Consider the following 17784-nt stretch of genomic DNA (forward strand, 5'->3'; position numbering starts at 1 on the left):
TATGAACCTTTATTGGGTGCGAATTGGCATCTTTATAATGTCAATACAATATGTATTCCCAACAACAACTTTGAGATACTCTCAATTTTTATTTCACTCATACTGAAGTAGCTGACGATCAAAACTCTTATGAATTAATAGAAATACTATTATGTATCGATTTTCGCTCGGAATGAAATGACTTTTCAAAATGAGCACCACCACCCCTACTAAAACGTTAAGAATCATTATGCGGAGCAGGAAATGTAAAATAAAACCATCGCAGACACAGTAAGTTTGATTTATTCCCATAAAATTATGCATCTTATAAACTAATCATAATAATATTCTAAAACTGGCTTGTCAAAATTTAGCCTTATAGATACAACCAAAATTTTCATCTAAACTATCTACTCTTACGAAAGCTAGACACCGGCACCTAGCGATCATGTCTTGGGTAGTGGAAGCTACTTTAGTTTAAAACGGATCGGTTGCTGCTTTAACTCTGTAACGCCCTAAGTTTCGTTTAATTGACGCTTCTTGTGAAAATAGCATTGCCAAGTACACGCCGCAAGCCTATCGCGAGAGGTTACGATGTACAGAGCGCTGTTTTCCTCGAGAGGTGTAAGCCAATTTTGTCTATCTTTACACTACTGACTAGACGTAAAAAATTGTGACATAACACACTATGTCGCTCATTTTTACTCCGAAGCGATGTGTCTTAATTTTTAAATGTATTTTTGATAATTATGAAAAATATACAAATATGTGTATATGTTAACCTTAATCTAGATTATAATATGCGAAATATTTACACCACGAGTTCATGTCTTCGTACCGAAATTATAGTAACGATATAGTAAAAAGCTCATGTTTCTTACTATATAATGCAATTGTACTGTAAAACTTTTGTGGTAAACAGCCCGACGCTTATTCAATACGAATAATATTATCGATATAGAAATAGAAAAACCTATATTATTTTAATACAAAATAATTTCGAATGTTAATAAATGCAACAAATATACAATAGAACATAAATAGCAGAGAAGTCTCCCCTTATAAAGATTTTTTACATAAATCAGAAAATCAACATTTTGTACTGATACCAAACTGCGTGCGTTAATCGAGTACATATTAACGTTATAAATAATATTGCATGTCTTATAGATTACATTGAATATATCTAGCCCAAAATAATTTCATGCATGTAAACTAAATAATGCTACGATATTGTATCGTAGCATTATTTAGTTTAGTAAGAAATTAAAAAGTAGCAACATCGTAGTGTCATCCCTTTTAAATCAATCTAAGAAAAAGGGATGTTGCCACTTTTTAATTTCTTCACTTCTTTGACAGACTATATGACAAGAAAGATCCGATTACAAATATACCTATATTGCTAGAATATTGTTGGACGTGTAATAGAAAACTCGGAAAATTATTGTTTAGTTTTTTAGAAAAGGTTAATTTATCGCATGGTGAATGTGACTTCAAAAAGATTCGGTTTTGCCTGATTTATATTTTGTAAAAACTTTGCGAACGATCGCTTTTACCCGACAGTTTTCTTCACAGTCCTAGCTGTGGTTGTTTTCTTAACATTCGGAATGGCCGTCTTCGCGACTGTTTTCGGCCGTAAGCTCGGTATCTGCGACACTCTTATTCCGATTGCAGTCTTCTGTTTGGGGTTCGAGTTGATCTGACTGAGCTTGGGTTGCCCCTCGAACGTGGAGCTCCGAATCAATTTCGGAGTCTCGGTCTTGTCGCTCTCGATCCAAACTTTCTTGTCGCTTTTTGCGGGAAGTTTTTTCGTTTGCTCGACTTTCTTCCACAGGTTCGCTATTTTGCTCTCGACGTCCTTCGTTTTCGTCGCCGACGAGATCGAGTTGACGCTGGAGGTGCTGCCCGGCCGCGACGTCCGGGCCAGGACGATCGTCTTTCCGCTGTCGTTGCTCTGGAGGCTGTGGTTGGAAGCGGAGTTTTTCATGGTGGGCTCCGAGTTTCTTTTCCACGTTTTCGTTTGCTTCGGTTGGCTAGGAATTTTGTTCGATTGCGGTCTAGTGCGATTGAACTGCGGAAGCCTCGACGGCGAGGTGTTAGCGGCTTTCGTGGGCGAGGTGGCCGGCCGCGAGGTGCTCGGTTTTTTATCAGTCACCAGTAGCGATTTCGCAGGTACCGTGCTCTCCTCTTTCGTGAAGGTGCCCTGCCTCACCAGCGGGAGCGGCTTGGGCGCCGGCGGCGTAGTGGAAGCCTTAGGAGCTGTCTTCGCCGGAGATTTGTTCGGTGCTACCTTTTTAGGTGACGTATTCGCACTAGTTTTAGCCGAAGGTGGGGTTTTGTTCGGGGTTTTGGCACTCGTTTGTGGTTTGGCTGCTCCGATATAAGTTTTCGGAGTCGCGCTCAATTTCGAAGGCGTTTTAGCAGCTTGCGGTGTGGCTTTCTTCGGACTGGGCGCACTGCGCCTGTACGGCGACACGTACGCTGCCTTCTTTCGTCCCCGAATCGCCTTCGGAGCCTCCTGTTCAGCTTCCAAAGACTCGTTCGAATCCAAACTCTCGTCTCTGTTCTCCGGTTTGATTATTTTTGGCTTCGGCCTCAGGGACGGCGTTTCGGAATCTGAATCGGAGTGGCCCCTGTCGTCGGAATGGCTGTCGGCCTCGTAGCTCGCGAAGTCACTGCTGCTGGGATGCTGGTACAGATCCTTATCTTGACTTCGCCTGTACGAGGCCGTCATTTCAATATTTTTCAAGTTATTCACAACACACATGTCCACAGCCGCGGGACTCTCTACCACGGGGAGATAATTTCGGAAGCTCTTGGTGTACGTTTTCATTTTAGTAGAGTTCAATTCGAAGTCATCCTCGTTGTGGCCACTGTCGACATCTCTAAAGACGTCGTCGCCGGATCTCTCGTCGTGTATTTGCTGATGATTAAGTTCATTAGATGACAGGCTATCGTATCCGGTTGTCGTTTCGACGTTTTCGAAACTCGCATCTTTTGTAACAAACGTGGGCGAAGGAGGTATATCTTCGCTTAGGGTCCTGGTTCTGAATCTCTCGGCGTCCTCTATTCGTCTCTGTTTTATCGTCTTTTTAGCTGCAAGTCGCCGTTTGAGATTTTCTATGTGTGGATCGGTTTGTTCCGCTGGCTTACTCGTATTGTTCGTCATAATATTCTGAATGTCAACGGTCTGCGTTTGATATCTCGCTCTATCGTCTAGCCGCCTCTGCTTTGCGCTGACTCGTTTTTTAGACTTCGATTCGGAGTTAGCGGTGAGGTACTCTTCGGACTTATCGCTCTCCGACTTGGTCCACGTCAGATATTCTTCAGATTCAGTTTCTAATACTCTGTCCGACTCGGATGCTGTACCGGTGATCGTGTAGGTTTGGTACCTATGTTTAGCGGCACTCCTCTTTTCTTTCGGGGTTAAGTACCTTTGGTCGCGTTGTCGTTTTGGAGTCGATTCAACGCTACTCATGTCGGAAGGAAGCGGCGTACAATTTTCTGACCCCGACGGTATGTCGGTTATAACGTTGAGCGTATTAGAAATACAGTCGTCATAAACTTGCTGCGCCGTCGTCTGCTCTACTTCCAAAGTAGATTCAGCAATTTCGTCAAACAAAGAGGGGGGATTTACTTTATCTAAATCTTGGAAGACGTTGGTGAACGTCGTACAGAGTGGAAAATCTTGTACGGGTTGTTTGAAGTCAAATATAACTGGCGTCTTTCTAGCGTCTGCTACCTCGGACACTATACTCGAGACGGAAATCATACTTCCGTCCATGTCCATATTTTCCATTTCGGAGGGAGGTTTCATATTTTCCAATAAGCTTAGGGGAGTCGTGTCCAAATGCTCGGAGCTACCTTGATGCATCGAGTTACTCAACGCGCGTTTAACCATCGAAGCTACCGGCAGAGATTTTTTACGGGAGCGCGAAGATTTTTTTGAAGCTTGAGATGATTCGTCCCACTGAGCCGATGCGCTCAGAGACAGTAAACTACCTAAATTCGACGGAGGCTTAATGTGATCTAAATCGACGGACGTCAGAGAGGTGGTACTATTTTCTAACGCGTACTGGGAATTTTTCAGCTGAGCTGCCAATCTGGCGGCCTCCATCTCTATGGCCGACGATACGATCGAATCGAACTTCTGCTCGTTCTCATCGATGAGAGATGTGAAACTAGGTTCCGGAATATTTTCCAATAATATCTTGTCGTCAAATTTTTCGGTGACCTCCACATCAATATTGCCATCTAGTTGGTCCGTTAGGTCCGGTTTAGAAAAGTTTCTCGCCTCGCTCTTCTCGAGTAAATCGGGCAAAGCCATAGACGCATCGACGATTTCGCTCCGCATGGAGGATACGAGGTGGATCGACCCGCTGATAGTCGGGAACGTGACGTCATCTGGACAGGTGTTGTCGTTCCACGTGTCGTTGCTTCTCTTTGAGACGTCCTCGAGATGAATCTCGCTGTCGGTGCACTTGATGTCGGTCCACTCGAGTTTGTGCTTGCCTTTTCTCGTCAGAGTTTCCGCGTTGTACACGCACGGTGCCTTCTCCTCGTCGCTCCAGGACGCCTCGAGGACGTCGGCGTACGATTCGTTGGAGCGGTTCAACTCGTCCTTTTCGGAGTCGATGGTGGTGTTTGCAGATTGGGGCGCGAGACACTCGTTCGAGCGGTCCATAACGGTGCAGTCGGCGGATTCGAAAGTCGTCGTACCGTCCTCGAGAAGCGTGGAGTCGTCCGTCGTCGGTGCGTCGTGCACGGTGATGGTGGGCGGGCGCTCACAGCCAGTGGGCGTGTCTCGCGCGGGGGCGGCGCCGCCTGCGTCCGCGAGAGCCGCAGACGGCGCCAGAACGTTTTTTGGCTGAGTGTCCTTCGCCTCGCCCGCACCCCGAGCGATGACCTCCTCTAATAGGGCGCGGTCCCTCGCCTCCTCCCCCACCATTTTGTCGAGCGCCCCCTGGTGCTGCTTGTCCTTTCGTCGCCGCCGGGCGGACTCTCGACCGTCGAGCCGATCGTCGCTTTTGACTCTGAGTTTAACTTCGTCGCGTTTTTTTGTCTTGGACATTCCCATGCGGACGCAGCGCTCGAAGACCTCCTTGTCGGTCGATCCGAAGGAGTCGTTGCTGAGGGAACTCAGGGAGGAGCTTCGGTCGAGGCGCCTGTCCTCGATACGGGCCGGGAGGCTCGGGGGGCCGTCGTCGAAGGTGCGGCCGCGAGCTCTAGACTGGTGCGTGACAGCGTTCGACGGCTCGTCGGCGTACGACGACCGACCGGACGCTACAAACTCCTGCTCCAGTGTAACCTTGTTGGAAAAGTTTACGTTGTACGCGCCGGCGGCGATGTTTCTCTCGAACTCGGGGTCCCTGATCTTAGAGAGGCGGTGGGCAATTTTATCGCTCCTATCGAGAGATTTATGGTGTCTGCCGTGCTTGGCGGACTCTGGGCGTCGTTCCACCGAATGCGCTTTTCCCTTGTCGCTGTCGAGAGCGAGAGCTGCTCGAGGATTCACACTGGAGAGCCCGGCTTTGACGGTCTCCTCGAATATTTCCCTGTCGGTAGATCCGAACGAGTCCAAACTTAAGGAGCTAAGGGAGTCGTTTCTTTGTAGGTTGCCCAGTGGCAGTTTCGGTTTGTTGCGGACTACCCCCAACTTGTCTGGTGATGTGTTATCAGCTTTAAAATCTAAAACAAGAAAAATATTATTAGTTAGTTTGCGTCTCATGGGTATAAGTTAAAAATTTAAGTTATAAGTAGTGCTAGTAAAATTACAAATTACCTGTTATACGTGCAGGCGGTGGTGGTGGGCGGGGCGGTGCAGCGGCCATCTTGGGAGGCAACGGCGGCGGACTGAAAATTAAATGCATAAACATTAAGGAATATAACAAGTAACTTAAATTATTAAAGTGAAGAAACAGCGGATTTTACATAGTATGTAAAATGAAGTCCGCCATATAAATATTATGATAGAGGACTAGACTAGGGGATCTACAAGTCACAGTATAACAAACACAGATTGGGTGTGACGTCACAAACGTCAAGGCAAAATGTCCGTATTTAATTGCGATTTTATTAGTAAATCATTGTCTATCTACAGTTGGTGTTGTGTTAGTGCGTTCCTATATAAACCATAAGCTCACCTGTCCCTAATGCTTCTGCCGAATTCGTGTGACATCATCACAGTTTCTGTGGAGGACCGCAGGTAGGGAGGCAGAGATCTCTGTAAATAAATAACATAGATGGATAACAAAAATTAATTTAATTACCAATCCATTAATTCTAACAACTATTGTAGATAATATGAAATAGCATATTATGTAATGATGCCAACCATTAGTAACAAGTCAACAATAACCTATAATATTGCAATTCGGTGTCAACTTCTGCTTCAAGTATGTAATAAATTTAGTTAACTCACATAGAGATCACCTCTCACGGAGTACGGGTTGACGGACGACACGTCCGATGCCGGCCCTTTGTTTTTAACCACCTGTTAATAAAATGTGTTGATCTATTAACATAAATAATTTAAAATACTACAGTATAAGACTAACTGGACGCCGCGCTGTTAAGCATTCGTGTACTATCCCGCAAATTACGTATTGAGTAATTATGAATGCGGTTATGTTCTTTATATCATTTAAAATAAGACTGCATTTAAAATTCAACAAAAAATGCGGGTTAGGACACAAATGCTTAACAACGACCAACTATTCTCAAATCACGGAATTCTGTCTGTAGCGGTCATTCACTCCCTGTCAAAAAACTTGTTATTTTCTATACAAACCGCGATTGACAATGAAGTGACAGATGCGTGTATGGTTACATAAGGGTGATATCGTATTTTGTATACACGATGTGAACACAGTCTGAATTATATCACTTCAAACTCATAAATAGTTGGAGATTATCATACGAAGAGGTAACTAAGACGTTTTCCGATAAAAATATAAAGTCTGTTTCTTTACCAGAATTCAATTTTATTCTTAAGTTAACATAATGCAGTGCGAGTATTTTTTACATAGCTCCTAGACTAGAAAGATTAATAACCTCTGGTGCCACCAGCCCCAATTTCATCAACGTCTGTTAGTGTTAACAGCTTGTTAAAATGTAATGTCTTCTCTTTCATTCATATGAAAATCGAAAGAGGTAACGTGATACTAATTCCGGCGTTAACTTTAACAGTCGTTGGTGAAATTGGGGCTAAATTGTCCTGACTCTAGTACAATATTATGTTTGTGTTTGAGAAAAGTTCAGTAGACTTTAATAACATAAAAAATCAGTTTAAACAAGACAGTCTGGTATTTAAGCATATTACAATAACTAACTAGTAACTTAGCTACTTCTAAGGAACACAGCTTTCAAACAAAAAAAATTTGATCAAAATAGGTCCACCCGTTTGAACGCTATGGGCAGACACACAAATAGAGACAGACATATAGATAAGTCAAACTTAAAACAATCCTCCTTTTGGTAGGGGGTTAAAAATAAAAATACATAAATTGATTTTGATGAATACATGAATTAATTTTCTGAAGACAATACCCCTGCAGGGCTAAAATGGTCACCATTAGCAATTCCTCTGAATCAATTCAGTAAATGAATTGTCAAACTGTCAAACTGACAAATGTCAAATCAGTACAAAAATAGAGAAATGAATTGCAAGCAGAGTTGCATTTTGCGATTTTAGAAAAATGAATCATATTATGATTCATGTCATGATTCTTCAAAGCGACCATTTTAGCCCCGCAGATGAAAATCGCACATCGCACTAGACTATTGTTTGAATAAACATAATATTATGGCATGGTTAACTGATGGTACCTGCTCTATTCCCTTCCTTATGCACTCCTCCAACAGATCGGAGTCGCTGAGCGCCGAGCTGTCCGACGCCCGCTCCTCCGAACCCACATCCGCTGTTGAAACAAGCAATACTCTTCAAAACACATCACAAGTCACAATTTTGAATATTCAAAAACCTTATTGGCATACATTGTATGTAAGTAAAATCACAACCTATAAAATATTATTTAAAAATGGAAAATCTTTATCGTGTTATTATGGCAGCTCCAGCGATAGGCGTTTCACACATGTTGATGATTCTTTCACTGATAAAATTTTATCATCTGATAACTTTCACTGACTGCATATATTGTAGATGTATATTTACTTATCATAATATAATCACCGTAACTCATTAATACTTTGCATTTATTTGCGGAAATCGTGGTGATTAATAATAATTATTATTGTATATTACATAATTAATTAAAGTAAACTATCCTCATAGTGACAACGTGTACTATTAGGCTTTACATAAGTGCGGCAATTATTATCGATATACATATTATTGAATTCTATCTTACCTTTTAACATATCGCTGCCGGCATTTTCGGTAGACGTATCACCATGTCTGAAAAATAAAAAGTGGCATGAGGCAAAACAAAACTTGCTTAACGTTATAATTTGTCAAATATACTTGAAACTTCGGGAATTTTTTTATCGATAATAATAATATTATTGACGTAAAAGTTTGTAAACTATGAATTTCTCTTTGATGCAAAACTACTACACAATATTTTATCCTTGCCTTCAATACTTTGTCTTGTCGGTAATGCATGACACACAAGACAAATATAGCGTAACTATACACATCATGTTAATTTTATTATTAAGGTAAAAACCATATCCTTATAAGTTATATACCTTTCAGTGGGAATAGGTGAGCTGGTATCCTCCTCGCGCGGCGGCGGTATGTTTTCCTCGTTAACCGGCTTGTTGTCATCCTCCAAGTGTATTATTTGCTGAAAAATACACAACACAAATATAATAATAATCAGTAGGATTATTATTGAAAATGTGTTTTACGTAATATACTCGCAATACTGCTAAAATATCTGGGTAATGTACTGTCGCAACTTAGTTATTATTTACTAGAATAAATAACTATATACAAGAAAAAAAATTTGAGAGGTTTCAAGGGACACCACTGTCCACTGCGAACATACGTGTGTCTAAATGTGTTATGTTTTTGTGTGCGGTGTACCTTGGGCTCGTCGTTAATGGTGAGGCTGGACAGGGAGGTGTTGGCGGAGAACTGCGCGGGCGTGTGCTCCACCACGAACCGCGACACGCGCTCCTCAAACACCGACGTGACACCCGCATCGGGACACGACTCTGGACATACAGGAGGGACACATGAAGATCACTTTTATTTAAAAAGCGCAAGGCGATCGCTTAACGGTTGCAACTGTCAAAGAATCGTCGATTGTTTGCGTTTTTCAAGTCGGTAAATGTATCACTTTTGAGCGCGAGTACTGTCAATAATTTCTAAATTCAATATGTATTGTAAGTTGTAACGCATACCTAAGCTACGCTTATCTATGATATAAGCGTTTCCACTAAATAAGGGGCTACAAGTTTTTAGTATACTTAAATTTATATACAGTGGGCTGCTAGTGTAATGATGATTATTATAGTCGTTAGGACCTTAAAGATGATCGCACATTTATCAGCACGCACGAGCCTAATTAGTTGTATGAAATGATATGAAACCTCGCACATTCGTCCGCAACGTAAGCGCCGCATTTTGTGTACTATGCGGTGCATTCGACCAGTACGGTGCTGACAAATGTGCGATCAGCTTAATGGTAATGAAACTTTAAGGCCTAAATAATAATAATTGATGACGCAAATATCACAATTCACAACACATTTACATACCCATAGGCGGTGTGTGTGACTGTACAATCGGCTCGGCGGGCGGGTGTCGGGAGCGCGGGGACAGCGGGACGCTCTGCCCGGGAGAATCCGGGATCTCGCTCGGGGATATACAGCCTGACGTTAGACGACTGAAAAAAAGACATAAAACGAGGGTCGAAAAAAAGTATTCTTAGACATGGAACCTCTTGGAAGTATAAAATTTCGGAGCAATTAATAACTTAGATATTTATTCACAAGCGCACTGGTCCAATTTCTATTATATTCTGAATATAGACCTATATATAATTTATAGTATTAAATACTTACAAAAAAAGACACCAAAACGAGCAAAAAACTTACCTAACTTCTGACAACACTGAGCCCTGATCGTCCTGCTGGGAACATTCCGGGAGAGATCCCAAGGAACTGGACCTTGAGAACATCAGAGGCGTTTCTTCGACGAATCGCTGAGGTGAAGAAGTTCTGTTCGACGCCAATCCGGAGTTCTCTTGAGTTATCGATATTGGCTCCGTTGCGAAGGTCACCGCTTTTGATCCTAAAAACATTATTAATTTTAAGAATATTATGTTTATGAAGCTTTAATAATGGCGCATATTATAAGTTAGTGAGTACAATAACTGCCTATTTGTATGGCGTTAACTACTTTTTTAACTATGCATGATTTTAATGAGTGTGCAAATAAGTTTTATGTTTTATTCTCACACTAAAATAACTCACCTTCTTTATCTTTTCCAGAGCTGATCGCCCCCGGCTCCTGTGGACTCGGCTCGACGTTAATCGTCGCCTGGGCGTTCTTCTTCGCTAGATTGTCACCCTCCGTCGGCTCGCCTAAGCTGCTCAACGAGCTCACTCGCGAGAAATATCCAGGGGTGCCTTCGTCGCAGTAGTTAACAGGTTTCTCGGGGCTTATCATACCGGAACTGAATTTCGTGTCGAAAACGCTCCTCTTCTCCGCGATCGGCTCGGCCACGGAGGCGGTGGGCGGCGTCGATATAGCCCTGTCGTTGTCGTGCCGCGGCGGATCCTCGATCGAGCACGTGTCCTTCTCGTCCGAGTGACTCATCGCCTCGGGATGCTCCTTTAAACTCGACGTCTTCGGTTTGCCGTCTTTGCCGATGATCCGGAGATCCGACATGGACGTCGCCGTAGAGAAAATAATCGGAGTCTCGTATGGCGTGCCCTCTGTTGCGAAATGCTTTATCGTATCCTCGTTAATCGAAGGACCCGGCGGTTCGGATATATCTGATCCCGTCTCGGATTGAAGTTCCGGGTAGCGCAAGGAGTAATCTGTGGGTTGATCCAGATCAGTCTCCTGGTAGTCACCGAATGTACTCGGGTTTTCCTTTTTAGAATATATTTTCTTAGCGTCAACCTTCCCTTTTTCGCTCGGTTCCGCATCGGTGTTCTTCGTTTCCGAATATTTCCTACTAAAATCTATAGGTTGGTCGCAAGAATCTAGGTCGACGTCGTAACCAGATTCTGTGTAGTTAGTTCTCATATCTGTCGTGCTTCGCGGAGGTGGGATGGGCGGTTGAGTTGCGTATTGCAAGTACGTCGCGTCCTTCGATAACGGTTGAGGTTTAACAGAATCACTGCCCGTATCCATCTTCATCAGATCTCGATTCCGGGGTGTCGGTATCGGTACCTTGCCTGTTCGCGTTCCTCTTTCGAACACTGAGTCGGAGTGTGTGCTCGTCACGGAGTCTTTGCTTTCCGACCTGTTGACGTTAGAGGAGCTCCCGCCGGGCGAGGAACGGGACACCAGGGCTCCTTTTAATAGGGTGTTGCTACAGCTTAGGTAGCTAGCGAGATGCGCACTATGACTCAGCGATATTTGAGAGGTAAGCGATCCCATCAGCGGAGAACTGGACGTCATTCTGTGTCGTTCCAAATTCATCGTAATTTGTCTTTCGGTTGCAGTGAACAAGTTCTTCTCTTCTCTGTTACTCGTGGTCGGCGAAGTGGCCGGCTCGATGTTATCGCACGTTTCCGCTAAGTTTTGATCCAATTCCTGCTCTAATGCTTTTTGTTTCCTCGCCCCTAGAGTCGGCAAAGCCGGTAAATTCATAGTTTTGGCTGTCGTGTCCAGAGATATAATATGTGTCTTTCCCGGTTTGGAGTTCAGTAAGTTTTTGAGAGCCGCTCCTGATCCCATGGCGATCATCTTATGTTTCGAGTGTATCAGACTTCGGAGCATCGGTACAGCGCCGTGGTCCCAGAGAAATTGTTGGTCTTGCGGACACCTAGCGGAGAGGTTCCATAGAGTGCCACACGAGTTGCTGACTACGGTCAAACTTGGAGATTTGAGGTGCTGAAGCAAGACACTTAAACAATTTCTCTCGCGGAGAATTTGTCTGTAATCTTCGCGAACAGCGATGTGACTCGATACGTTGCGCATAATTCCACCTGCATTCTCTACAATGGCTAAAGTTTTAGTCGGAGAGTTGTAGCTGAGCATTTCGACAAGGAACCCGAGCGCACCCTCTACCGAGCACAGAGCTACTTTATTCATAGAGCAATGAGCTGTCAAATTCCATAACGCCGATAGAACGGATTTCAGTGTCGCCTCCTTCTGACAGGTCATGGCTGCCATCGTAAGACCCTTAACTGCTCCAACTTCCCTTAATACTTGTTTACTGTTTGTGTCTGCTCTCCAGGACAGATTTCTTAGTACTGACGCTGTCACCTAAAAAGTTATTAAGCATAAGCAAAATATACGTAGGTACTGAATTAAAATTAGATGTTTTCTAGAATTAACTTAATAAAAATAGAATGCTTAAGTAGGACATAAATTCATAAAAACGAATCTTACCTGCCGCATGTCATCGTTGGGTGATTCCAATTGTTCCACTAATGCGAGCATAAAATCTTTAAAAGAACATAGCAGTGATTTGTTATTTCCATCACCGAAAGTCAAGTTCGTTAACGTCATGCCAGCATATTTCCTCATCGTAAGACATGTGTTATCGTCAGTTCTGCTTCCATGTGCAGCTTGATCGCCGCTCACCAAGGCTGCTAATGCTTGTAACCCACCTAGTTGGCAAACTACATGCCTATGTTCCTCGTCAAACGACAATTTCATCAATGCGGCAACGCTCTGACTGGGGTGTTTTGTTGCATCATCCTCGATGATTTCTTTTCCCTCCTTCCTAGCTTCCACGACGTCCTCGAGTACATAGCAATATTCTCTAACTTGCTCTAGTAACCTCCAAACTCTCGCTTCTCTTCTGCCGGCCTTGTCGTCAGTCTGCGTGTGAATAATGTTGCGCAACGCCTTCGCTGCCCGATCACGAGTCTCTCTTGGCACTTTAGAATGAATGAGCTGTACTAATAATGGAATACAGCCAGCCTGTCTCATCGCTATGCAGCTCTCGACGGTCCTACTCATGTCTAGGAGAGGGCCGCTCAGATCGGCATTGATTTCTGGCGACAGGCTCAATAGAGACATCAACGAGCACACGCACTCCATTTTGTTTTCTAAATTTGAGGCGGGTCGAGGTCCATCGGATCCGTTGCTCGAGAAGCTCCGGACGCTGGCGGCGTCGTGGGCCGTCCAAACTTCGCGCTCACCCGGCCACGTACCTCTATACAACTGCGAGGCTCGTTTGTCACGTTCGCTAGATCGGGCAGGATTTTCTAAACCATAGTGAAGTGTACTTCTATAACTAGTTCTAGGCGGTCTGTCCTCTTGAGCTACAAAAGTGGAAGACTGGTTTTTTGCTGATCTCTTTGGAAGGGCGCCCGACTTCTTTTGTGCCTGGTGATCGTCGCCGTCTACTTCGTCGTCGAGAAACTGCGGGTTCCGATCGTCGAATTCGTCCGGCGAAGGGGAGTGGTCCAAGAAATGAGGCTTCGGAATTCGACACTCGATATTCGATTTTGAAGGCGGTAGGTAGTCGTCATCTAGAAAGTGCGGCCGGCGCGGTGTTTCTCTTTCCAAAGCCTCGAAATCTAGAGTCAGGTCTCGGCTCCTCGCCTTGTCCGGTGTTTTTGCGTTGGGGTGTTTTTTATTTTTGCTTTTGGTGTCTTTTGGGTTTGGGTAGCGGCGGGGTTCCGAGGGGGCGGGAGCGTTGTCATCGCGGGGCTGGGGTGGCTCACTAGAAGTGGAGGGCGTGCAGTCTTCATTGGCAGACGGTCCGGAATCAGTCAATGGCGAATTGGAGGAGTCCATACTGCTCCAAGGGTCTACCATAACTTCGTTCTCCAACTGAAACAAAACAATATAATTAAAGAACTCGCTTTCGAGTGGAAAATGTAATCAAGGTTAAGGTTTTATCCGTCGTGTATAAGGTAATCGAGTTAAAATATGACCAAAATAAGCCAATCGTTCGTGAGGTCATGGTCACTGGGCCCTGAAGTCGGCGTAGCGGTACTGCAATTATCGTACTCGCCAAATTAAAAAGCAGCAGGTAAAATAAGGTGAGTTCAATTAATTCAATCTTATCATTTTATTTAACACATTGATGTGTTATATTGCATTGAATAAGTTGGTAAATTTTTTATAACATTTAAAACAACTTAATTACGATCTCAAGACTGAACCAAAAACCTTTAATCAAGTATGCAATACAAATTATGCTGTATATTTAAGTACGTGTTTAATATTTAATTAATCATAATATAGATAACATATATCTAAGATGGTGTGCAAATATTTTAATAAGTACAGTTATTTTTAGCCGACTTCCAAAAAAAGAAGTGGTTTCATTTACGTCACGCACTTAACGCCATTCATACTACATACTTCGTAAATATGCAAAGTATTAAGTAAGAAATGATTCATTTATTAGAATTGTTAAGTACAGACCAAAATACTTTGTTAAAGTTCTAGTATTTATTTTAACTTTTAAGACGTAAAATGAACTGGTTTCATAATAATAACTATTATTAAGTGGCACATAGTATAATATGAACAAGAATACCAATCAACAGCTAACGAAATAAGATAAAGCTATTAGAAACTTAATTCTTCGTAAACCTTCACGCCTTCCCGTGAATCAACAGAATTGCAATTTAATCTATTTCACAGTTTAACGATATAACAATCACAATTTCACAGTTTTCATAGAAAAGTGTACTCCGGCTATTACTGCACGCATTACTAGAGAGATCGAGAGATTGTACGAGCTCGAGATCTCTCCTATTGATGTTGACAAATTATCTTCTGGAAGAAACTGTTCCAAATGAAGTCGTTTAAAATTTACCAAGCTATTGTTAAAGCTATCACTTTCTCCATAAAATATATCAACCTCGATGAGTATGATAAATGCGAGCCTACTGCCATTACAGCAGAAACTTGATTCTACAAAAAGCTACGTTATGACTTATGGTGAAATGTAAAGAAAGTTTAAATAGAAATTATAGGCGAGACATAGAAAACAGACGTTGAAGAACTAGATGAGATAAGAAATATAGACTTGGTAATACGTGAATATATTTTTATCTCTGTATTGATGTATCATGATCATAAAGCTAATATACCTAGCGGAATAGAGCAACAATCTCGAGCTGTCAAACGAAACCGAAATTGGTTTACATCTGTGTGAAAAATATGTGTACGTATACACTTACACAAGCATGATTGAACATGAATTTTATATAATGTGTTAGTCGCGCTAAAACTCGAAAACGAATTGGGCTGATTTTAGTCATATAATATTCGTAGAAGTCCAGGGAAGGTTTTAAAGTGACACGAAGTTCACCGGGACAGCTAGTATTATCTATAATGGAATCGGACATGGAACCTAACTAAAGAAATAGTAGTGATTAGAGTACTCATGCCCACCTTGATTCTTGAAAATCAACGGATCAAGTTAGTCAAAGCTAAGGACAGTAATAAACAATGAGCATCTATATTTGTCACACAAATGTCAACGATTGTCCCGAAACAATGGACGGCGACTGGCGAGACGCGAATGGACAATGGCGTGATGGTCTAACAATGAGTGGACACGGCCTCTGTTACGTTTAATTACTTTCAAACTGTTCAGTTTCCGTCAATTAGAGACTTGATAAAATGGACGTCCAAAAGCAACCATTATGTATGTTACATAAAAGTATAATGTGAGAATTTTTTTTTTAATATCTATAGACGCTTCACACCACGTAAGTACCTGAAGGACTTGTGTTACGGGTACCAGACAACGGAAATATAAAATATACTTTTACACTATACATACATTTAAGATTTTTATTATATGATACACATATTTATAATACACATCCATGACCCAGGAACTTCGAAAACTTTTTGTTCCGTCGGCGGGATTCGAACCCGCGATCCCCGGCTTGAGCTACCAACGCGCTCACCACTGAGCCACAGAGGTCGTCAAATTCTCCAACAGATTTTGTCAAAAAATTCTCGTTATGTTCATTGAGGTTATGTTACGTTAATTTGAAAGTCTGGGCTTTTGTAAATTACATCAATTAATAAAGTTACCTCTGAAATGTCATATTTTAGGAAAGGGATTTGGTTAAAATGAATTAGGTAATTAAAAATTATAACACAACCCGTTTTCGCATTGTTATGATAAAAATTAAACATATGAAGGAAATAAAAATTGTACTAGCGCGAGCGACGAAAAGATCTTGATGATGGATGTAATTAATAAAGACACGAAAATACCCAAGTATATAAAACATAAAAAAATTGTTATTAAAATATGCAAGCATCGTCGAAGTCTTAATCAAACATAGTCGATATCAAGCGTCACACAAGTACATAACATAAAACCATGCAGCCTACAAAGCGGCAACTTACCAAATCGCTGTCATTGGACGTTACGTCATCCATGGGGTTGCCGTTCTCGACATCGACCCCGGAGTCGTTGGGATCCCCCCTGCGCCTATCCCTCAGTATCTCGTGGAAGTTCCTTATCGAGTTGAAGCTAATGCGCAAATCCGTGCTAAAGTCATCGAACAGCCTGTACCTGTTCGCGTTGAACTCTGTCTCGTTGTCGAGAACGTCGCCGCTGTCGATATTCGTGCGATTCGAATTCTCGTTCACATACATTACATTTATGTAATCGCGGCTCATTGTTTCACTTTGTATCACGTTGCTTTCATCGTTGTTTTGTATATTAAAAAATATATCTGAACACAACAGACACCTAGTTAGCAGTTGCGTTGATGGTACTTTCAGTTGATGTATTGGATATAAGTTCGCTTTGTTTTGTAACGATTCTTATGTATAGATACTCAAACCTATTTCTTATGTTCATTTATATTATAGTGATTTATTTGAATCTAATAAGATGCTCTTCGATGGAAATAGTATTTCCTAAATACACGTTGGTTAAAAAATGTGTAATTAAAAACAAGAAGAAAGTGATGAATGACTATTATTATTTAACAAGAAATACGACGTTGAACACGACACTTAACGCAATAAACATAATTTTATTCGCAAAAGTATTAGGACTAACAAGATATTGTTACAATAAACCAATACTAGCGCGCATATTACTCATGATTACATAATTAATATAAAAATAAAATTGTAGGTTACCGGACACATTAGAATATTAATTAAATTTAATTTTGTTTAATATGCACAAGTCGGGGCAATATTACAATAGTCATATACAAATCTAGACTAGAAAAGTTCCCATCAGACCTCTTATTCTAATTTCACAGTAGGTCAAGTAGAGGTAATAAATACATTTGAAGCAAATTAGTCATAAAATATTGCATAAACTTTCAGCAGTTCACCTATTTATAGAGAATCAATCAATGACACACAAAACGTAGTACGTAAGTTTTAAGATATCAATGAGCATTTGGGCACAGTTCCAAAGCAAAACGCCTATGTTGTAATAGCACAATGGGATAACGCTGTCGGACTACTTTAGATTTCAGCAGTAGTTCTATTGTTGAGCTTAGTGTTCGATTTTATGAACTTATAGGAAATACCATCGGCCCAAATATGATTTTAGGCTACCTTATTATCGTAAAGATATATTTAAGAGATCGTAAGTTATTATTTTCTTGTGCTCTGATTTAATCTGTGAGCGAATGATTTATGACTAGTTTACAAAAGTAAACAATCTAATAACGATAATGCAACTCTAGAAGTAAAGA

The 17784-nt window shown here is 41.8% G+C and overlaps 1 protein-coding gene across 7 annotated transcripts in view; it reads right to left on the reverse strand.

Moving 5' to 3' along the window:
- Nucleotides 1-1298: 1298 nt before the first annotated feature.
- Nucleotides 1299-17784, reverse strand: part of LOC121725232 (adenomatous polyposis coli homolog) — a 45137-nt gene continuing 28651 nt past the window's right edge. For 4 of the 7 annotated variants that reach the window (XM_042112085.1, XM_042112087.1, XM_042112086.1 and 1 more), the window contains 12 exons: nt 12518-13912; nt 10423-12391; nt 10045-10240; nt 9706-9833; nt 9029-9159; nt 8689-8786; nt 8349-8395; nt 7807-7901; nt 6401-6472; nt 6123-6202; nt 5762-5832; nt 1299-5667 (listed from right to left, as the gene is read on the reverse strand). In XM_042112085.1, the coding sequence (XP_041968019.1) occupies nt 1532-5667; nt 5762-5832; nt 6123-6202; nt 6401-6472; nt 7807-7901; nt 8349-8395; nt 8689-8786; nt 9029-9159; nt 9706-9833; nt 10045-10240; nt 10423-12391; nt 12518-13897 (8403 nt within the window). In that variant the 5' untranslated portion in view covers nt 13898-13912 and the 3' untranslated portion in view covers nt 1299-1531. Of the gene's footprint in view, nt 5668-5761; nt 5833-6122; nt 6203-6400; nt 6473-7806; nt 7902-8348; nt 8396-8688; nt 8787-9028; nt 9160-9705; nt 9834-10044; nt 10241-10422; nt 12392-12517; nt 13913-16465; nt 16798-17784 lie in introns of those variants that run through there. The other 3 variants (XM_042112081.1, XM_042112080.1, XM_042112082.1) reach the window with 2 other exon arrangements.

Source organism: Aricia agestis, chromosome 3, assembly GCF_905147365.1.
Source record: "Aricia agestis chromosome 3, ilAriAges1.1, whole genome shotgun sequence".
Classification (NCBI taxonomy): domain Eukaryota; kingdom Metazoa; phylum Arthropoda; class Insecta; order Lepidoptera; family Lycaenidae; genus Aricia; species Aricia agestis.